Source organism: Schistocerca americana, unplaced genomic scaffold, assembly GCF_021461395.2.
Source record: "Schistocerca americana isolate TAMUIC-IGC-003095 unplaced genomic scaffold, iqSchAmer2.1 HiC_scaffold_72, whole genome shotgun sequence".
NCBI lineage: Eukaryota > Metazoa > Arthropoda > Insecta > Orthoptera > Acrididae > Schistocerca > Schistocerca americana.
This window is the reverse complement of record NW_025726478.1, coordinates 459,713-483,652: the sequence shown is the minus strand read 5'-3', so window position 1 is coordinate 483,652 and position 23,940 is coordinate 459,713. Positions and strand designations below refer to the sequence as shown.

Below are 23,940 nucleotides of genomic sequence, written 5' to 3'. Positions count from 1 at the left end.
ACTGTATTCTGCTGTGGTAGTCATTAAAGTCATCACACATTGCTCTCTTGAAAACTAAATGCTTTATTTTATTTATTCTGAAAGCTAGCAAGTTTTCTTTCTCTTTTACATGTGTTTCTTGAAGACTCAATGCTTTTGTTATTCGATGAGCAGTCACCTTTACTTCTAAAGTATTTAAATTCTACTAGAACTTTACTACTATATTTAACCAATAAAAGTGAAATGTTTGACAAGGCTTAATTTGATGTCACTTAAAATAAATAAATAAAACCCTTTGATAGTCAAGATTTGAATTCTTGCATTTCAGATTTTTGTTGACATAAGTGGGAATATGTTCATAGAAAATCCTAATGCACCACACAGGGATACTGGTGTTACCGTTACATATTTCAATCGAACAAAAGAACAAGACCATTCCTTGGGCATCTATGAGCATACTGAGATCGAAGAGAGTGGTGGTGATGAACCAGGAATTTTGAAACCTCTAAGAGAAGGAGAACACACTTTGGAGGATCTGCAAGGAGAAGTTCTACAGTTTCCAACAAACTGTCCCGATTGTAACTGTCCTTGCCAGACAAATATGAAGTTGACTAGTATCCTTTATAGAATCTGCTTGATACGGAATTGTGACATTACATAGAAATCGAGATGTGATTAATGTGATATCTTTATATGTATTTTAAGTAAAACCGCTGTCTGCACTGTAATTTATTTCTCCCAGATGCATTTCGTCTTTTTTCACTGTAAGGCATCTTCAGTGAGATCAGAACAGTGTAGTTTTTTATATGTGTTATTTTTAGATTATCAAACAATTCACATTGCATTTTTATGTAAATAAGTAATTACTTACAGTTTGTTGGCATCTGCGTTACCTCTCATCTGGTCTGGAGGTAACATTTCTGAAACATAAGCTCATTTATATATTCCAAACTTTGTCTTCACACTTTTCAGTATGTTTACCTTAATTTTTGTGGTGCACTATTAGTCTTTTGCCACTAGTTGTAAATATTTGTTCCAAAACTATGTATTTAAAGATGTAAATATTGTGAGTTCATTATGTGCTTCCTCCTGTGTGGTTTGTTTACCCACAAATTGCCAAGCTAACAAAGTACATGTTGAAAACTTACGTCTATTCATGAGGTTTATATCTGTGTGTGTGTGTGTGTGTGTGTGTGTGTGTGTGTGTGTGTGAGAGAGAGTGAGCGTGCACGCGCTTGGTTGTATGGGTGCAGGGCGGGGGTGGGGGGAGGGGGGGGAGGGAGGGGGGAGTGTTGTTGGTGGTTTGAGTTGTCGAGTGTTGAATATGAATGTAATAGCTGTTAGAGAGTGATTGAAAGCTTTGGTGATCATCTGGTTTGAGTTTTGATTTAAATGTTATGTGGAGGGGTCCACGGTCAAATGAGTGAAAAGGTGTTGGGTGATATTATTAACTCTACAGCTCAAATCACAAACACACCTCCCCCCTCTCAACACTCCCCATGCCACGTTGCACACACACACACACACACACACACACACACACACACACACACACATCATGAATAGACATTAGTTTTCAACATATACTTTGTTAGGTTAGCAACTTGTGAGTAAATAAACAACACAGTAGAAACACATAATGAACTCACAATATTATTAAGTCCAAAATAGTGATTGTGCACTATGAAAATAAAAGTAAACGTGATGAACAGTGTGAAGAAAAGTTCAGAATATAAAAATGTTCTTATGTTTTGTAGATAAAGTAGTAGTGCGACCTCCAGACCAGGTGAGAGGAAATTCAGGTGCCAACAAACTGTAAGTTTGCCTGCCAACCCAAAGTTTGGTATAGATTTATTGATGACATCTTCATGATCTGGACTCACAGTGAAGAAGAACTCCAGAATTTCCTCTCCAACCTCAGCTCCTTTGGTTCCATCAGATTCACCTGGTCCTACTCCAAATCCCATGCCAGTTTCCTTGACGTTGACCTCCATCTGTCCGATGGCCAGCTTCACACGTCCGTCCACATCAAACCCACCAACAAGCAACAGTACCTCCATTATGACAGCTGCCACCCATTCCACATCAAACGGTCCCTTCCGTACAGCCTGGGTCTTCATGGCAAACGAATCTGCTCCAGTCCGGAATCCCTGAACCATTACACCAACAACCTGACAACAGCTTTTGCATCCCGCAACTATCCTCCTGACCTGGTATAGAAGCAAATAACCAGAGCCACTTCCTCATCCTCTCAAACCCAGAAACTCCCACAGAACAACCACAAAAGTGCCCCACTTGTGACAGGATACTTTCCGGGACTGGATCAGACTCTGAATGTGGCTCTCCAGCAGGGATACGACTTCCTCAAATCCTGCCCTGAAATAATATCCATCCTTCATGAAATCCTCCCCACTCCACCAAGAGTGTCTTTCCGCCGTCCACCTAACCTTCGTAACCTCTTAGTTCATCCCTATGAAATCCCCAAACCTTCTTCCCTACCCTCTGGCTCCTACCCTAGTAACCACCCCCAGTGTAAAACCTGTCCCATGCACCCTCCCACCACCACCTACTCCAGTCCTGTAACCCAGAAGGTGTACACGATCAAAGGCAGAGCCACGTGTGAAAGCACCCACGTGATTTACCAACTGACCTGCCTACACTGTGACGCATTCTATGTGGGAATGACCAGCAACAAACTGTCCATTCGCATGAATGGACACAGGCAGACAGTGTTAGTTGGTAATGAGGATCACCCTGTGGCTAAACATGCCTTGGTGCACGGCCAGCACATCTTGGCACAGTGTTACACCGTCCGGATTATCTGGATACTTCCCACTAACACCAACCCTTCTGAACTCCGGAGATGGGAACTTGCTCTTCAATATATCCTCTCTTCCCGTTTTTCACCAGGCCTCAATCTCCGCTAATTTCAAGTTGCCGCCACTCATACCTCACCTGTCATGCAACAACATCTTTGCCTCTGCACTTCCGCCTCGACTGACACCTCTGCCCAAACTCTTTGCCTTTTAATATGTCTGCTTGTGTCTGTATATGTGTGGATGGATATGTGTATGTGTGTGTGTGTGTGTGTGTGTATGTGTGTGTGTGTGTGTGCGCGCGCGCGAGTGTATACCCGTCCTTTTTTCCCCCTAAGGTAAGGCTTGCCGCTCCCAGGATTGGAATGACTCCTTACCCTCTCCTTTAAAACCCACATCCTTTCGTCTTTCCCTCTCATTCCCACTATCCTGACGAAGCAACCGTTGGTTGCGAAAGCTAGAATTTTGTGTGTATATTTGTGTTTGTTTGTGTGTCTATCGACGTGCCAGCGCTTTCGTTTGGTAAGTCACATCATCTTTGTTTTTAGATATAAGTAATTACTTATTTGCATATAAAAAAATGATGTGAACTGTTAGTTAATCTAAAAATAACCCATATCAAAATGAAACTGTATTGGTCTAGACCCCACTGAAGATGCCTTAGAGTGAAAAAAAGTGAAACCTGTCGGGGAGAAATAAATTATAGTGCTGCAAGAAAAGACAGTTTTATTTTCAAAACAAAATAACATATCTGTGCTTGCTGTTGATGATGGCCAACAAACAAACTTGTTTCAACATCCATTATTTGTGCACTTTCTTTTGTACTGGTGACTAACAACTCAGTGCATATTTTACAGAAGGACAAAGCCCAGCCACCAAGTGCGAAAACTGAAATATAAACTTAAAATATTTTGAATATTGAGTCTTCACCTAAATATATGCAAGAGAAATAACAGAGAACCCTTCTCAAGAAAAAGGTAACGAGCAGAGTAGTCAAAGGGCTTGAAAGCTGGGGGCTTGTTTGCATAGCTGGAGCATCATTTCCAGCCTTACGGCCTCGAATTATGAATCCGCTGTCTGGAGTGTTCCACAAAAGTGAGTGTTTTATGTGAAAACTTGCAGGTTTGATGCATAACCACAGTTCACTACAAATATGTGAATGAGCTGCTTTACAAGTGTTTGGAATGCAGGGGCTTACTTCCTTCAAGAAAACTGTGTCTTTGTAAGGAAAGTACTGTCATCCTCACATTGACCACAGGAATGAATTTTTTAGTTATTTCTTTGCATTCTATAGTGACTGAAGCTAATGCCACTGATTTGAAAATGAGTTTTTTCAGGTATTTATCACACAATGATCATGACTGACAGTTTCTACTGTGTATGCTAGAAGAGAAAAATATCAGTTGTAAGATTTTCACTATCCATGGTTGTGAAACCAACCACAGTTTGGTAGATAATGGTTAAACAATTTTGTATCTCGGTTTATTTGAGTTTCTTGTCTACTGCGACAAACCTACCACGACCATTTCACATAAGCCTATTCTTTTGATATACACTTACATTTTCCCCAAAAATCTCACTGCTATCAATTTCAGGTTTTAGCCCACTTTTTGTGCCTAGTATTACGCGAACTTCACTGCTTTTAAGGAGCACACTTAGCTCTGGCACTTCGTTGTGAACGCTTCAACAGTTCGCCACTAGGATTTTAATACTCTTACCTTTGGGAGGTACGTCTTTCGATCTTACACTTGTACTTGTACTTGTGGATTTCCTACAGCTGTCATTATCTGGATTGTACGGAGAGTTTGCTTATCTAAAAACCACTTGTGTGCACCCGACACACAATCAGCTATGTGGGGAGCAGAGGCTTTGATACGTAGCGCACACCTGATAGTTCTCAACCCTATGGTGCACGTCCAGAAAGTCACAGCCTAGCTTGTCATAGAACTTTCAAAGTCTGTGGTGCCATCTATCCATTTGACTCTGAACCAAAGGGCCACAATCAGCTGTGGGGCAATGCTGCAAATTGTGAGCTTCTTAACTTCACTAGAATGACCCAGTAATGATCTCAGAGCCCAGATGGCGGGCATCATTTGTTCCAGCATGTGCCACAATCTGCAGTTGGTTGCACCCAGATCCATCAGTGGCTGCCGGAATAGCCGCTTTAAGATGTTGAGTGAGGCCTCCAGGCATACACCTGAGTGCACCTAGTGTCCTTTCTTGTCCCTTGCTACCGTTTCCCTAATGGGTACCATCATTCAGTGTACATTTGAACTGCTGACAATTAATAGACCCGTTTCCTTTTGCATTGGACTACTGCTGATTTTTTTATTTTTTTTGCATTTGTCAAGCTGAAAAAATTACTAATTTCCTATAAGAATTGTAACAAATACACAAAATAAGAATTCTGATAATGCAACAGAAAAACCTGTGGTATAAATTACTTAGTTCCTAAAACTTTTTGAGGTTGGTTATAGTTATTACGAAACCAGAAAATGCAGTTTATTTACAATTAAATGTAGATAATATGTACTCCTTTTTTAAAGGAAAACTATGTAATACAATATTTTAATTAGAATGTCTGCTACAGTAACTAAATCACAAACTCTGATTTACTAGAAATTAGATTACGCACTGGACAATGATAATGTCCAAAAATTCTCAAAAATGCATGTTTGTTAGCGTTGATATGTAATGAAATTGTGATCTATTCTTTGGAAGCAACTGTCAGTCACAACTGTTGTTTTGCTGAGACATAAAGTCATCCAAAAACTCTTGTACTGGTAACTTACAAAAATATTGTTTTGTAAACAAAAATATGGTTTCATAAGTGCCCGAAAAGTCTAAAAAATGACTTATTTATCATTTACTTATACAATTAAATTAGAGAACTAATGAAACTTCCTGTCAGATTAAAACTGTGTGTCCGACCGAGACTCGAACTCGGGACCTTTGCCTTTCGCGGGCAAGTGCTCTACCATCTGAGCTACCGAAGCACGACTCACGCCCGGTACTCACAGCTTTACTTCTGCCAGTATCTCATCTCCTACCTTCCAAACTTTACAGAAGCTCTCCTGCGAACCTTGCAGAACTAGCACTCTTGAAAGAAAGGATATAGCGGAGACATGGCTTAGCCACAGCCTGGAGGATGTTTCCAGAATGAGATTTTCACTCTGCAGTGGAGTGTGCGCTGATATGAAACTTCCTGGCAGATTAAAACTGTGTGCCAGACCGAGACTTGAACTCGGGACCTTTGGCTTTCTGTTGATAGAGCACTTGCCCGCGAAAGGCAAAGGTCCCGAGTTCGAGTCTCGGTCGGGCACACAGTTTTAATCTGCCAAGAAGTTTCATATCAGCGCACACTCCGCTGCAGAGTGAAAAATCTCATTCTAGAGAACTAATGTTTGAACAACGATAGGACTTCTCTCTCTCTCTCTCTCTCTCTCTCTCTCTCTCTCTCTCTCTCTCTCTCTCTTTTTTTAAAAAAAGAGAACAAATAAATTTCCTTCTACAATTGTTGATAACAGGTGTAATTTATTGTGGCACTCACTAATGTTCAAATTTCTCATTATATCACTGTACAAACATTTATTAAACAACCGAAAAGATTTTGCAGAAACACAACAAACAGTAAAGTATGTGAATGTAGAATACCATATTCGCACGCAAATCAGTGAAGTATGTGTATGTAGGATACCAAACTGTCACAGAAATCTGTGACTTTGTAAGGAAAGTATGGTCATCCTCACACTGACCACAGGAACGGATGTTTTAGTTATTTCTTTGCATTCTATAGTGGCTGAAGCTAATGCCGCTGCTTTGAAAATGAGGCTTTTTTTTCAGGTATTGATCACACAATGATCATGACTGGTAGTTTCTACTGTATATGCTAGAAGAGGAAAATATCAGTTGTAAGATTTTCACTATCCATAGTTATGAAACCAAGAATAGTTGAACAGTTTAAACTTGGGCGAGGGGGAATTAATGATACTGATATTCACTGATGTGACAAAAGTTGTGGGATAGCGATATGCACACGCATTGTGATTCCCGACGATATACAAATATTTTAATACGTTATTCTACAAGTAAATCTAAAGAAAAAGTTTCACATAAATATAGGTCCCCTAATGCTTAGTTACGGAGTTACAGCTAATAAAAGATTTTGTCTAAAATTAAGTAACTTTGCTAATATGAACATTTATTGTGAATGTATTGTGAAATTGTATGTACACTGTACATCTTCCTTAACACTGAACTTTGTTTTCTCCAGTTTAACATGAATTCACGTGTACTATGGTATTCGTTATTACCATCATTTTTCCAAAATTAAATTCTCTACAACTTCTGTTGAAAACTTTGTGCAATTGTCTGGAATTAAAAAAAAAAAAAAAAAAAAAAAAAAAAAAAAAAAAAAAAATTTGGGCAAAGTAGTTAATAAATTAAAAATTTTGCTGGATGTTCTGGAAAACTACTGCAGATACATGCCTGGGACATGTTATATTACATTCATCAGATCAATAACAACAAAATAAATGGAAATTGTGCTTTACTGTAATGTCATACAGTTTTACGAGGGCTTCATATCAACGAAGTCGCTAAATTTCAGGCAGAATCTTTTATTAGTGCCAACTCTGTAACTAAACATTTGCAGACCTAAGATTATATGACCCTTTCTTTCTTTCTTTTTTTTCCATTGTAGAATAACATATTCAAATATTTGCACGCCTTCGTGTATCACCCTGTATATAGACGGTGGTAGTATCACACACACGAGGTACAAAAGGGGAGTGCATTGGAAGAGCTGTCGTTTGCATTCAGTTGATTCGTGTGAAAAGGCTTCCAATGATGAGAATTAACAGACTTTGAATGTGGAATGGTAGTTCGAGCTAAGTGCACGGAGCATTCCATTTCAGAAACCCTTAGGGAATTCAATATTGCTCGATCCACAGTGCCGAGAGTACTAAATTTCAGGCATTACTTCTTACGACTGACAAAGTAGTGGCCGACAGTCTCCACCTTAACGACTGAGAGCAGCAGTGTTTGCATAGTTTTTTCTATTTTGAATGTGGCTTTTAATTTCTATTTCTTCCAACAAATTCCTCTATATCGATTTCTAAGCAAAATGTAGTATTTCTAAGTTTTCCTTTAATGCTATTCTGTGTGTTGGACTGTGTGATCAGGAAAAGTTGATTAGTTTAAGTTGCTTATCCTGAGTACATGCATGTATCCTCTTGACATTACATTGATACTCTTACCAGTTTAGTCAATATAAAAATTAGTGCACACAGAACAGTTCAGTTAATAAATACCAGATTTGTTGTGTACTTATTTTTTTAACTTAAGCTACAAGTTGGTTTATCTTTCATTGTGTTATTTGTGGAGAAACTAATCTGCATATTTTAGTGTAGCCAAGTTTCAGTTTTGTATGACATCTTACCATTGAATGACACGCAAACATATTTCACAGAAAGGGGTGGGTGATGTAACTGATCTAAAGTGGTGTTTGTTGTAAATGTAGAGCTATTTTGGTTACTGTATTTGTTTTTATTGTTGCTGTGAAGCTTATTGATGATGGCAAATCTATACTCATTGTTATGAGTTATTAGTTTAATTGTGTTTGGTTCTTGTAGTTTCTTATTCAGCATGCAGGGGAATTATTTCCAATCTATTGAAAATTGTCATATAATGTTCTATTGTGTGTTGCTTGGGATAACATGAAGGGCTATTGATTGTGTTGGAACCTGACTACATCTTGATGACCAGCTAGAGCTGAGAATTTGAAGCCATTTTGACTATTTTTCTACTGTGACTGTCTCAAAATACATGTAAAGGTTTTTAAATACCGCTACCAGTCACAAACTTTGTTAACTAATGTATTATTTAATTATTGTGCAATATGTTTTGAGGGCATACCTCATCATCAGGCTATATGGCATTACAAAAACAATTTCATAATAGGATCATGCAGATGTTAAACAGACTTTTCATAAATGCTGAGGTTATCCTGTGGAAGAAGATGAAACCTAGTAAGAGACGATGTTACTTCGTAAGCTGGACTGATGTTTGCGACTGATGTTTGCGGCTGATGTTTGCGGCTGATGTTTGCGGCTGATGTTTGCGGCTGATGTTTGCGGCTGATGTTTGCGGCTGATGTTTGCGGCTGATGTTTGCGGCTGATGTTTGCGTGAAAATGCTTTGTAACAGTTACTCACTTTGTTCTTATGGTGTGGCAGTCTCGTTGTGATAAGCTGGGATATTTCCATTTCTGTGGCTCTCTTGGCTTTTTTGATCACTGTTCACAAATTTTCAAAAACGTACCAGTAACTTGGAAATACAATCACAAAAACAAATATAAAGTTCACTGGACAAGATGGCAGTCAAAATACAGGTGGTTTCGATTTGACGATCGATCTGTCGATCTTTGTGGTGTCAGATGTTTACAATGTCTTCTGTACGTCTTGTTACAATATTACAGATGTAGGTTGGCAAAATACATTAAAATTTGAGCACCAGTTACAATATTATTGTACAAACGAGGTATAGGCCTAGCAATGGGAAGTCTTCCAAGTGGAATCATTGCAGAAATTTTCATTTACCACCTTGAAAATAAACTTCTCAGTAACAAAGACATAATAACCCAGAAAATTGTACACTACTGCAGATATGTTGAAGACACATTCATTGTATACAGTGGAACTGATGAAATAGAAACTCTATTAAACAAGTTTAATAATTTACACAATAACATCCAGTTCTCCAAACAGCGTGAGAAAGATAACAAAATTAGTTTTCTAGACATGACAATAACTAACACAGACCAAACCCTAAATATCAATGTGTACAGAAAAAAAAACAACATACAAAGACAGAGTTATTAATAAATCTTCCACACATCCCAACTCACATAAACAAGCTGCATTCAGATCCTTTTTAAACACAGCTGCCGACTACAAGGCACTATCAAATACATTGCACATAATAACGGCTATCACAGACATGAAAAAGACACACTTTCACAACGAACAACCAAAAATGACAACAAATAATGTGTCACAGCTTCCTTACACAACATCCAAAAAAACAAGTATATAATGTTACCATATTTAGGTGTCGTATCAGGCAAAATATCCAAACTGTTTAAAAAAACCAGACATCAGAATCACCTTTGCTACCAACAATTACTTAAAAAAGAAACTGATACATGACATCTCACATCCTACAGAGAAACTTAACAGAGCAGGAATTTATAAAATTACATGCAGTCATTGCAACAAATATTATATTTGCCAAACAGGAAGAAATTTTAAAACCCACTTTAAAGAACACATCGAGTGTTTCAGACTTGGCTAACTAAATAAATCAGCTAGGGCAAAACATATAAATGAAACAGTACACATTGTTGCAATAGACCACGATCTCAACATACTACATCGGAGCGTGAAATGTCATATCCCTTAATCGAGCAGGTAGGTTAGAAAATTTAAAAAGGGAAATGGATAGGTTAAAGTTAGATACATTGGGAATTAGTGAAGTTCGATGGAGGGGGAACAAGACTTTTGGTCAGGTGAATACAGGGTTATAAATACAAAATCAAATAGGGGTAATGCAGGAGTAGGTCTAATAATGAATAAAAAATAGGAGTGCGGGTAAGCTACTACAAACAGCATAGTGAACACATTATTGTGGCCAAGATAGACACGAAGCCAACGCCTACTACAGTAGTACAAGATTATATGCCAACTAGCTCTGCAGGTGATGAAGAAATTGATGAAATGTATGATGAGAGAAAAGAATTTATTCAGGTAGTGAAGAGAGACGAAAATTTAATAGTCACGGGTGACTGGAATTCGAGAGTAGGAAAAGGAAGAGAAGGAAACATAGTAGGTGAATATGGATTGGGGCTAAGAAATGAAAGAGGATGCCACCTGGTAGAATTTTGCACAGAGCATAACTTAGTCATAGCTATCACTTGATTCAAGAATCATTAAATAAGGTTGTATACATGGAAGAACCCTGTAGGTACTAAAAGGTTTCAGATAGATTATATAATGGTAAGACAGAGATTTAGGAACCAGGTTCTAAATTGTAAGACATTTCCAGGGGCAGATATGGACTCTGACCACAATCTATTAGTTATGAACTGTAGATTAAAACTGAAGAAACTGCAAAAAGGTGGGAATTTAAGGAGATAGGACCTGGATAAACTGAAAGAACCAGAGGTTGTACAAGGTTTCAGGGAGAGCATAAGGGAACAATTGACAGGAATGGGGGAAAGGGTTATTTCACGAGGGGTAAGATAGATACTGCCTACAGGAAAATTAGAGAGACCTTTGGAGAAAAGAGAACCACTTGTATGAATATCAAGAGCTCAGATGGAAACCCAGTTCTAAGCAAAGAAGGGAAAGCATAAAGGTGGAAGGAGTATATAGAGGGTCTATACAGGGGCGATGTTCTTGAGGACAATATTATGGAAATGGAAGAGGATGTAGATGTAATGGGAGATATGATACTGCGTGAAGAGTTTGACAAAGCACTGAAAGACCTAAGTCGGAACAAGGCCCCAGGAGTAGACAACATTCCATTAGAACTACTGACAGCCTTCGGAGCTCCAGTCCTGACAAAACTCTACCATCTGGTGAGCAAGATGTATGAGACAGGCAAAATTCCCTCAGACTTCAGAAGAATATAATAATTCCAATCCCAGAGAAAGCAGGTGTTGACAGACGTGAAAATTACTGAACTATCAGTTTAATAAGTCACAGCTGCAAAATACTAAAGTGAATTCTTTACAGAGGAATGGAAAAACTGGTAGAAGCCGACCTCGGGGACGATCAGTTTGGATTCCGTAGAAATGTTGGAACACGTGAGGCAATACTGACCCTACGACTTATCTTAGAAGAAAGATTAAGGAAAGGCAAACGTACATTTCTAGCATTTGTAGACTTAGAGAAAGCTTTTGACAATGTTGACTGGAATACTCTCTTTCAAATTCTGAAGGTGGCAAGGGTAAAATACAGGGAGCGAAAGGCTGTTTACAATTTGTACAGAAACCAGATGGCAGTTATAAGAGTCGAGGGACATGAAAGGGAAGCAGTGGTTGGGAAGGGAGTGAGACTGGGTTGTAGCCTCTCCCCGATGCTATTCAGTCTGTATATTGAGCAAGCAGTAAAGGAAACAAAAGAAAAGTTCGGAGTAGGTATTAAAATCCTTGGAGAAGAAATAAAAACGTTGAGGTTCGCCGATGACATTGTAATTCTGTCAGAAACAGCAAAGGACTTGGAAGAGCAGTTGAACGGAATGGACAGTGTCTTGAAAGGAGGGTGTAAGATGAACATCAACAAAAGCAAAACAAGGATAATGGAATGTAGTTGAATTAAGTCGGGTGATGCTGAGGGAATTAGATTAGGAAATGAGACGCTTAAAGTAGTAAATGAGTATTGCTATTCGGGGAGCTAAATAACTGATGATGGTTGAAGTAGAGAGGATATAAAATGTAGACTGGCAATGGCAAGGAAAGCGTTTCTGAAGAAGAGAAATTTGTTAACATTGAGTATAGATTTAAGTGTCAGGAAGTCTTTTCTGAAAGCATTTGTATGGAGTGTAGCAATGTATGGAAGTGAAACGTGGACGATAAATAGTCGGGACAAGAAGAGAATAGAAGCTTTTGAAATGTGGTGCTACAGAAGAATGCTGAAGATTAGGTGGGTAGATCACATAACCAATGAGGAGGTATTGAATAGAATTGGGGAGGAGTTTGTGATACAACTTGACTAGAAGAAGGGATCGATTGGTAGGACAAGTTCTGAGGCATCAAGGGATCAGAAGCAGCTTGCACTGGATAGAGTAGCATGGAGAGCTGCATCAAACCAGTCTCAGGACTGAAGACCACAACAACAACAACAACAACAACATAATAATTTAGAAAAGAGCTGGAAAATAGGCATATTGGAAGAAATGGAAATATTAATCCATGGCTACATGGGGAATAACGAGATGCTGAATGAAATGACAGACTTCAAAAATCCACATTTCTTTTCCAATTTAACTAAAGTACTCTTAGAATAAAAGATACATAACATCACATTCATTTGACAATAGCTTAGCTTAGCAATAGCTTAGAAATGTTTAAAATAAATTGTTCTTATATCATCATTTGTACAATAATATTGTAACACGTGCTCAATTTGTAATGTATTTTGCCAACTTACATCTGTGGTATGATAACGAGACGTGCAGAAGACATTGTAAACATCCGACATGACATAGATTGACAGATCGATCGTCAAATCGAAACCAGCTATCTTGCCCAGTGCACTACAGATTTGTTTTTGTGATTGTATTTCCAAGTTACTGGTACATTTTTGAAAATTTGTGAACAGTGATTAAGAAAGCCAAGAGAACCACAGAAGTGGAAACACTCCATCTCGTCACAACGAGACTGCCACGCCATTAGAACAAAGTGAGCGACTGTTACAAAAGATTTCCATGCGAACATCAGTCCAGCCTACAAAGTGACATCACCTCACCTCTTACTAGGTTTATTCTTCTGCCACAGGATAGCCACAGCATTTATGAAAAGACTGTTTAACATCTGCATGATCCTATTGTGAAATTGTTTTTGTATTGCCATATAGCCTGATGATGAGCTATACCCTCGAAACATGCCGCACAATAAATAAATAATACATTAGTTAACAAAGTTTGTGACTGGTAGCGGTAGTTAAAAACCTTTACATAGAGCTGCGAAACCAAATATATACACAAAATTTCATCCAACTTCTGTTATGTTGCACTGTTAGAGAGAATATGTAACCATTTACAGTCAGATTAGTTAATTAATCGAACAGAAAAACCAAACATTGCTGGGAAAACACTTCTTCTTCTTCTTCTTCTTCTTCTTCTGCCTCTTGCATTACGCCCTCTGTGGAACTACAGGTCAGCTCTCATGGATTATGTTGTGTTGGCTGAAGAGTCAACACCGTGTTACTAGAGGAGGCCGAAATGCACGTGTTGTAGCTCACGCAGGCTGGCGTGAGGAGGGAGGGACTATACTGACGTGAGGTCTGGAACATGACAAGGAATTAGCATTCAGAAGGTGGGCGTGCTTAGTTTGATACTTAACTTTAATCCATTAATGATGAACGTCGCTCTTGATGGTACATGATTCACAATATTATCTGTTCAGAATACATTCATAGTAACTGAATATGGCGCCTTGCTAGGTCGTAGCAAATGACGTAGTTGAAGGCTATGCTAAACTGTCGTCTCGGCAAATGAGAGCGTATGTAGACAGTGAACCATCGCTAGCAAAGTCGGCTGTACAACTGGGGCGAGTGCTAGGAAGTGTCTCTAGACCTGCCGTGTGGTGGCGCTCGGTCTCAATCACTGATAGTGGCGACACGCGGGCCCGACATATACTAACGGACCGCCGCCGATTTAAATGCTACCACCTAGCAAGTGTGGTGTCTGGCGGTGGCACCACAGATTACATTTTCTCAGAGCATGTTCATCTTTTCTCTACTGCTCTTTCACCAGTATTCTGACATCTTTAGTTTCCGCTTATTGTGTCTGTTCCACTGGCGACACACTATACCTTTCCTGTATCCTTCCCTGTTGTCAGTCACCAGCTTATTGGTTGGTGTGTACTTTTCTATCACCTTGATCTCCATTACTTACCAAAGCAACCAAATTGTTTCCTGTGCTTGCTGTTGCTTCCCATACTCTTTTCACCATTCTGTCTGTATTACATGTCATGCAAACCTTGCCCTTTCCAGTCCGATTGCTCCTGATGTCATGTTCCAGTACAGTTATTCCCTAGATCTTCGCCGGCCGGTGTGGCCGAGCGGTTCTAGGCGCTACCGTAGCGGTCGCGCGTTCGAATCCTGCCTCGGGCATGGATGTGTGTGATGTCCTTATGTTAGTTAGGTTTAAGTAGTTCTAAGTTCTAGGGGACTGATGACCTCAGATGTTGAGTCCCATAGTGCTCAGAGCCGTTTGAACCAACCCTAGGTCTTCATAGCCATCTCTGACCATCTCTTTTAGGGCCTGCCATTTTCTTCAGTAATTATCTCTCTCTTTCTAGTTGATATTGTCAACAATTTTTCGTCTTTAGGGCCAGCAGCATAATATATTTCTGTTAATGACACGATTATTAGAGTAGATTCACCAAATAGCTGCTTATAATAAGTAATCTTTATTTATGACAGACTGTTTCGGCTTTATCGCTGTTTTCAAGTACCTGCAATTACAATTTTGGTGAGAACAGGTATGCATACCAATGTCATTTATATTAAAACACCTGTATTATACTCAGATCTAGATTGATGTGATGTCCACGTTATGTGGACTCTTTTATAATTGTTACTGCTTTGTTACTGCTTTAATAAGATGGTAAATGATGTAACAATGTTGAAAATAAAATGTTAATTACCACATGACAGCAGTTTGATAGTTCCACTCTTACAACGCTATATATTTACAAAGATTGTGCAAATGAACAGCGATATTATTTTATTAACTGGAATTTTTTATGATTGTCTTTATTTGTTGCTTATGTTACTTCCAATTTATCCATTTTCATTTTCTAAAAGTTCAATGAAATTTTTGAGATAGTACTTGTGTTTGCATTTTGTGTGTTTGTTTAATATTTATTGTGGATATTTTCTCGTATACATATAGTTTCTAATTCTTCAAGAATGTTCATTCAAAAACCTTCTGGTATTCTGTGCAGAATCTTTAAAAGTTAAATGTATAGCCTCTACCAAGATTTAGGCTAAGAACAAGAATCATTGCAGCAGTGTGTCACAGCAGTAGAAGTAGTCCATTACTGTACCATGTTGTTCATTGGTATCACCAATCAAATCACTTGCTAACATGACTTCAGATATTCAGTCAATCAGATCTTCAGATACTTGACAAGAAGAAGGGACCGGTTGGTAGGACATGTTCTGAGGCATCAAGGGATCACAAATTTAGCATTGGAGGGCAGTGTGGAGGGTAAAAATCGTAGAGGGAGACCAAGAGATGAATACACTATACAGATTCAGAAGGATGTAGGTTGCAGTAGGTACTGGGAGATGAAGAGGCTTGCACAGGATAGAGTAGCATGGAGAGCTGCATCAAACCAGTCTCTGGAGTGAAGACAACAACAACATCAACAACAACAATAATTTATTTTGCTGGTGGGACTCACGTAAGCTCATTATTAACATTGTCCTGAAACATCAGTATGTTAATTGCCTTTGGTAAACATATATTAAGTGCTCAAGGTGCCACAGAATATGCTCTATCTTATATTGTGGAACCATGGTTTCAATAGGTGAGAAATTTGAAGAGAGTTTTGAATTTCACAGGTATACTTTTGGCTAAAAGGCTTTGATATCTCCTTAACAAAAATCATAAATTCCTCATTTTAAGGAGGTCATCATAATGGCCACAAATTGTGAAAGCTGTGGGCATCGCACCAACGAAGTGAAATCAGGAAGTGCTATTGAACCAAAAGGTGTTCGTATAGAAGTAACTATTTCTTCACCCAAAGACCTCACTAGAGATTTGCTAAAGGTAATTGTCTTGCATAATTTTTATTCATTATATTAAGATAATGTTCATTTTGGCTTGACATACTGCACGTTATTCTTTGTAGTTACAATCAATGAAATGTCTTTGTAGTGAAGGTTACAGCATACACTGAACTGCCAGAGGAGCCATGACTATTTTGCGGATTTGTGTGCTCTGAGTTGTTGTAGAATTTTTCTCTTTTTTCCTCCCAGACTACTACTACTACTACTACTACTACTACTCCTCCTACTCCTCTGACTATCTCATCTCGAGACTCCATTGATCCCAATGTGAAGGCTTTATGTTGACATGACTATTTCTTAGCTTCTGAATCAGATTTCTTACTTTCCTTTCTTCTCACACACTTTTGGCAAATTAAAGTGAAGCCCCTACTTTTGGGTTTGGTTAACTTATTTATTCTTTTTTCAAAATTTGTACTTTAGTAAAGAATGGCAGCTAGCTCTAAATTTAGATAAATGTAAATTAATGCAGATGAATAGGAAAAAGAATTGTGTAATGTTTGAATACTCCATTAGTAGTGTAGCGCTTGACACAGTCACGTCGATTAAATATTTGGGCGTAACACTGCAGAGCGATATGAAGTGGGACAAGCATGTAATGGCAGTTGTGGGGAAGGCGGATAGTCGTCTTCGGTTCCCTAATGGGTACCATCATTCACTGTGCATTTGAACTGCTGAGAATTAATAGACCTATATCCTTTTGCGTTGGCCTCCTGACACCAGAGAAAACATGTTTCCCAAAACAAGTGAAGTGAGTCCCACTGGCTCAGTTTCAGTTTCAGTTTCAGTGACAGACCTTGTCGGTTTGGGGGATCAGTACAACACCCTGCATCATCCCTGATCCCCACCCACCCTGTACAGTACTCCTAGATCTACCATTGACACGCCACTCACAGTCAAGTCGATGAGTAAAGACAGGTCCTGTACTTCCTGCGGAGGAGATGGGTTCCACAGGAGAGAATAGTACTTTAGATACCTTCGGTACTGGTACCACTGGTACACGACTCTTGGGAGCTCTTCCGACACACTGATTTGCCAGCAGGTGCCAATCATTTGACAGTAGCCGAGGCAATTTCCAACTGCTTTCAAACTTCAGTCAACTCATCCCGTGTTAGAGAACAGCATTCACAGTGGGGCTGCATTTTGGCTGGTGCAGGACAGTGAACACGTAACTTTAAACCTGCTGATTATTTTTTACATTTGTCAAGCCGAAAAAATTACTAATTCCCTATCACAATTGTAACAAATACACAAAACAAGATTTCTGATAAGGCAACAGAAAAACCTGTGCTAAAAATTACTAAGTTCCTAAAACTTTTTGAGGTTGGTTATAGTTATTAGCTAACAAGAAAATGCAGTTAATTTACAGTTAAATGTAGAAAATATGTACTCCTTTTTTAAGGGAAAACTATATGTAACACCATATTTTAATTAGAATGTCTGCTACAGTAAGTAAATCACAAATGCTGATTTACTAGAAATTAGATTATGCACAGGACAATGATGATGTCCAAAAATTCTCAAAAATGCATGTTTGTTTGAGTTGATATGTAATGAATTTGAGTGTGATCCATTCTTTGGAAGCAACTGTGAGTCACAAATGTTGATTTGCTGTGAAATAAAGTTATTCAAAAACTCTTGTACTGGTAACTTTCAAAAATTTAGTTTTTTAAACAAAAATATGTTTTCGTAAGTGTCCGAAAAGTCTCAAAAATGACTTATTTCTCATGTACTTATACAATTAAATTAGAGAACTACTGTCTGAACAAGTATAGGCCTTCTCTTCTGAAAGAAAGATCACAAATTTAGGTCTACAATTGTCGATAACAGGTGGTGTTTATTGTGGCACTCACTAATGTTCGAAATTTCGCAATATATCACTGTACAAACATTTAATAACAGTCGAAAAGATTTTGCATGAACACTGCAAACAGAATGTGACTGCAGAATACCAAATTGGCACACAAATAAGTGAAGTATGTGTATGTAGAAAACCAAATTGTCGCACAAATTGTTCAAACATTGTTTCTCTTAAAGGAAATTCCGAAGTTTTCGTTTGTATATAAATAAATGCATAAATAGCACAGCTTTTTTACTTAGCTGTTTCTGTGCCAAATTTTGTCGTCATTCCCAGCATTGACATCTTTATCTGTCACATGCTGCAATGATCATAAGTCACCCACAAAGTTACGCATAATGTGCTTCACAGTCTGTCATGATGGTGTGCCTCAAGTTTATATGACAACTTGTTGCTGAATACCATAAGTCTAAACTGATATCTCACTTATTGTATCACTTTTGAGTTGTGATAATCCACTAACTCCTACCTGAACAGACTCGATAACCTTCTGTGAATTGCCACACTTCAGCTGCACCTTATTTTCCTCACCGAAGAGCCAGACCTCGTGATGCCGTACCAGTTTCCATTTTGAAACTGAAAACAAATACTGATCATCCGTGGTCCATCACTCTTCTACAATCTCTATCCAGTTGCTGCCATTCTGTGGTTGTTCTGTGTCTTGCACAGTCTCTAATGTGTGCCGTCAGTAATTCTGTCTTAATAAAATGATTTATTTTATTTGTTGTTGTCGTCTTCAGTCCTTAGACTGGTTTGATGCAGCTTCTCATGCTACTCTATCCTGTGCAAGCTTCTTCATCTCCCAGTACTTACTGCAACCTACATCCTTCTGAATCTGCTTAGTGTATTCATCTCTTGGTCTCCCTCTACAATTTTTACCCTCCACGCTGCCCTCCAATGCTAAATTTGTGATCCCTTGATGCCTCAGAACATGTCCCACCAACCGGTCCCTTCTTCTTGTCAAGTTCTGCCACAAACTCCTCTTCTCCCCAATTCTATACAAAACCTCCTCATTAGTTATGTGATCTACCCATCTAATCTTCAGCATTCTTCTGTAGCACCACATTTCAAAAGCTTCTATTCTCCTCTTGTCCAAACTATTTATCGTCCATTTTCCACTTCCATACATGGCTACACTCCATACAAATACTTTCAGAAACGACTTCCTGACACTTAAATCTATACTCGATGTTAACAAATTTCTCTTCTTCAGAAACGCTTTCCTTGCCATTGCCAGTCCACATTTTATATCCTCTCTATTTCGACCATCATCAGTTATTTTGCTCCCCAAATAGCAATACTCATTTACTACTTTAAGCGTCTCATTTCCTAATCTAATTCCCTCAGCATCACCCGACTTAATTCAACTACATTCCATTATCCTTGTTTTGCTTTTGTTAATGTTCATCTTACACCCTCCTTTCAAGACACTGTCCATTCCGTTCAACTGCTCTTCCAAGTCCTTTGCTGTCTCTGACAGAATTACAATGTCATCGGCGAACCTCAACGTTTTTATTTCTTCTCCATGGATTTCGATACGTACTCCGAACTTTTCTTTTGTTTCCTTTACTGCTTGCTCAATATACAGATCGAATAACGTTCGGGGAGAGGCTACAACCCTGTCTCACTCCCTTCCCAACCACTGCTTCCGCCGGCCGAAGTGGCCGTGCGGTTAAAGGCGCTGCAGTCTGGAACCGCAAGACCGCTACGGTCGCAGGTTCGAATCCTGCCTCGGGCATGGATGTGTGTGATGTCATTAGGTTAGTTAGGTTTAACTAGTTCTAAGTTCTAGGGGACTAATGACCTCAGCAGTTGAGTCCCATAGTGCTCAGAGCCATTTTTGAACCACTGCTTCCCTTTCATGTCCCTCGACACTTATAACTGCCATCTGGTTTCTGTACAAATTGTAAATAGCCTTTCGCTCTAGGTTTGCCTTTCCTTAATCTATTTTATAAGATAAGTCGTAGGTTCAGTATTGCCTCACATGTTCCAACATTTCTGCGGAATCCAAACTGATCTTCCCCGATTTACTTTGGCTATATAGATAACATCACGGGCATGTCATGAAAATGATCACAGCAAGGGCAGCTCTTCTGTTTTTATTGGTACAGTACTATGGAACTGTGGAGCTCCCAATTATTAGACGTTATGTGCACTGACTGTAAGAAATGAAATAGTTTAGCAGCATCCTACCACCCTAGCATACAAAATGTCATAATGGTGTTTTTGTATTTATCCGATAATTTCTTTTTTTGTTCCACAGTCAGAAACGTGTTCTTTAATCTTGCCAGAGCTTGACGTTGATGTGGGCCCGGCGGCATTGGGAGGTCGCTTCACGACTGTGGAAGGGATACTTGTCGCAATGAAGGAGCAGCTGGCTGAACGCGGAGCAATGTTCGGCGACAGTGTGACTCCTGAAACCTCAGAGAAGCTCTCTGCTTTTCTTGCCCGACTCGACTGTGTGCTAAACTGCAAAGAATCTGCTACTTTGGTTCTAGACGATCCTGCTGGAAACAGTTATATTCAGGTATGAAGCTCATGCACTACGATAACAATGTCAGTTTCCAAAGTTCTGTTGTTCCCATGTTATAATAGAAAAGAGATTCATGATAGGAGACTGTGAAGATGTGGACAGATGTGGTGCAGTATCTTGACTGATAGGTATTCTGGGAGTTGGCAATACTTTGTGGAGGATGGAGGTTATGTATACTAAAGTCTTGGAATATTACCAAATGGGCATGGTTTACCATGGTCATTTCATTACTAGTTACATAGAGTGAGCTACCATTTCTGCATATTTGTGGAGCAAAAATTGAAATATTAAACTATTTTAGCGTACTTGAAATTTCAGTATCTAAAAGCTCCAAAACCCAAGAGAAGCTTTATATTAAATTTGCTTTTGCACCCAGTTAGCTTATATATTTAACTTGTAGTTAGAATGTCTCTTAAGAAGATTTCAGTGCTGTATTGAATCAGAACCTTTCAGTTATTAGTGGATCACATAAAAAGGTTTATTACAGTTGATTTAAAATATTAAAGCACTTTTACTTTAGAACATTGTAAACCTGGAGAGGAACTTCCTTCAAAAGTGTAGAAACCTTTACTATTAGGACACTAGTGTGAGAAATTGAATTTTCTTGTTGCTCTTTTTTTGCCTGTCTGCTATTGAATTTCAGTTTAATGTAGTTTAGTTTGGTAGTTACAGGCAGTGGGGAAAGTGGGAGATGTTTGAGGGGCGAAATGTGATTGGTATGGAAACTGGATGATAAGTGCTGATAAAGAACCCACAGTATAGGGTGAGAATTTGTTACTGTGATTTGGAATTGGAAATGAGTTTTGCGGAGGGTGAAGAATGGTACTTTGCCGGCTGGTGTGGCCGAGCAGTTCTAGGCGCTTCAGTCTGGAACCGAGCGACCACTCCGGTCGCAAGTTTAAATCCTGCCTCAGGCATGGATGTGTGTGATTTTCTTAGGTTAGTTAGGTGTAAGTAGTTCTACGTTCTGGGGAACTGATGACCTCAGATGTTAAGTCCCATAGTGCTCAGAACCGTTTGAACCATTTTTTTGAAGAATTGTGTTTTGAAAGTTTGCACATTCAGGAGATAATGCCAAAGAAAAGGAATGACTGGAGAAATACAATATAAAAATGCAAATTAGCAGTGGTGTTCAAATGTTTAAGACTGGAACAAATGTACTGTGGAATGCGGTTCAGAATGAGAATGTAATGTTTGATAAGTGCTGGAAGTGGCCAATAGTTAGGGACATGGCAGACAAAAAGGTAGAAATGTGAGATATTAGCAAAGATTCAGATAAAAAAGAGAATGAAGTCATGGAAAAAATTACCAGTACAATTACGAAATGGAGATCGTGTCAGAACGCTGACAAAGAAGTAACTATGATAAAAGTAACACTAAATTATAAATAGATAAACATAAAAAAGTAAAACTAACCAGATAATAGGAATAATCATATCAGTCATAGACATTGTGAGCGAATTTGAACAGATTAGTTTACTTTTCCTTTCTTCAGATTCTCTGCATCCCTTTTTTCTCCTTATTCAATGCTTGGAGTGAGTTTTCTTCGTCCTTTATTCTAATGATGAATTTTTGAAAGGTCTCACAGTTCAAGATTTGGCTATTTCTAAATTTTTGTATGTGCCGGTTCTGCTTCAATCACATTTCCATAAGAAATGTTATTAAACAAGTAAAATATACCATACATAACATTATTTTGTCTTAGTGCTTACTGATATGTGGCAGAAAAACGAAAACTAATTTGACAATCACTGATGTTTCAGAACCTAACAGATGATTGTGGCGAAGACCACGGGCTTAAAATAACTTACTACGAAAGATCATTTGAGCAGAATGAAGAACTGGGACTGAATGATATGAAAACAGAGAACTATGAACAAGATTGAAGAGTCAAAACTTTACATTTTATGTAATAATTGTTTTTTATGTATTAGTTACTGAATAAATTTGTTCATAAATTTTTTTTCCTCTTGTAACACACTGCAATTAACATGGCTGTGACTGTAACGAGCGTTAGGTACACAAACAAGGGACAGCAGTAGTTGTCTCTTTCGCACCGAGTTAGAAGAAAAAACTAACTCTGGGCCTGATCGGATCCACAGCCAGATGATCAAACATCTCTCATCTGACTACAAGCGACGTATCCTTGTCATCTTCAACCGGATCTGGTGCGGTGACGTCCTTCCATCACAATGGCGGGAGAGCGCCATCATTCCGGTGCTCAAACCCGGTAAAAACCCACTTCATGTGGATACCTATCGGCCCATCAGCCTCACCAACTTTCTTTGTAAGCTGCTGGAACACATGGTGTGTCGGTGGTTGGGTTGGGTCCTGGAGTCACGTGGCCTACTGGCTCCATGTCAGTGCAGCTTCCGCCAGGGTCGCTCTACAACTGATAATCTTGTGTCCCTCGAGTCTGCCATCCAAACAGCATTTTCCAGACACCAACACCTGGCTGCCGTCTTTTTCGACTTACGTAAAGCATACAACGCAACCTGGTGACATCATATCCTTGCCACATTTTATGAGTGAGGTCTCCAGGCCCCACTCCAAATTTTTATCTAAAACTTCCTGTTGCTCTGTACTTTCCAGGTCCAAGTTGGTGCCTCCCATAGTTCCATCCATATCCAGGAAAATGGAGTCCCGCAGGGCTCTGTATTGAGTGTCTCTCTATTTTTTGTGGCCATTAACAGTCTAGCAGCAGCTGTCGGGCCTTCCGTCTCACCTCCTCTGTATGCAGACGACTTCCGCATTTTGTACTGCTGCTCCAGTACTGGTGATGATGAGCTTCACCTACAGGGAGCCATCCACAAGGCATGTCAATGGTAGATCCAGGCATCATGTAGAGAGTGGACGGTGCCAGGCAGGACTCAGGGTGTTGTACCGATCCCTTTAACCAACAAGTTTGAGATGCTGTCTTTCACTGAAACTGAAACTGAGCCAGTGGGACTCACTTCACCTGTTTTGGGGAAACTTATTATTATTTTTTTTTTTTTTTTTTTTTTTTGTGTCAAGATGAGGCAAGTGCAAAAGGGTGGTGGTGTATTAATCTTAATCGTCGGCAATCCGTATGTTCTGCAAATGATGGTACCTCTGAGAGAAATGGCAACAAGGGACAGGAAAGAACACAAAGTGTACTCAGTGTGTATGTGTAGGGATCTCAATCAACGTATT

The 23,940-nt window shown here is 39.0% G+C and overlaps 1 protein-coding gene across 2 annotated transcripts in view; it reads left to right on the top strand.

Annotated features, from left to right (window-relative positions):
* Positions 1–22,728, top strand: part of LOC124589660 (zinc finger protein ZPR1-like) — a 68,089-nt gene extending 45,361 nt beyond the window's left edge. For both annotated transcript variants that reach the window (XM_047131573.1, XM_047131574.1), the window contains 4 exons: positions 308–593; positions 16,198–16,358; positions 20,497–20,760; positions 22,530–22,728. In XM_047131573.1, the coding sequence (XP_046987529.1) occupies positions 308–593; positions 16,198–16,358; positions 20,497–20,760; positions 22,530–22,652 (834 nt within the window). In that variant the 3' untranslated portion in view covers positions 22,653–22,728. The remainder of the gene's footprint in view (positions 1–307; positions 594–16,197; positions 16,359–20,496; positions 20,761–22,529) is intronic.
* Positions 22,729–23,940: the final 1,212 nt, after the last annotated feature.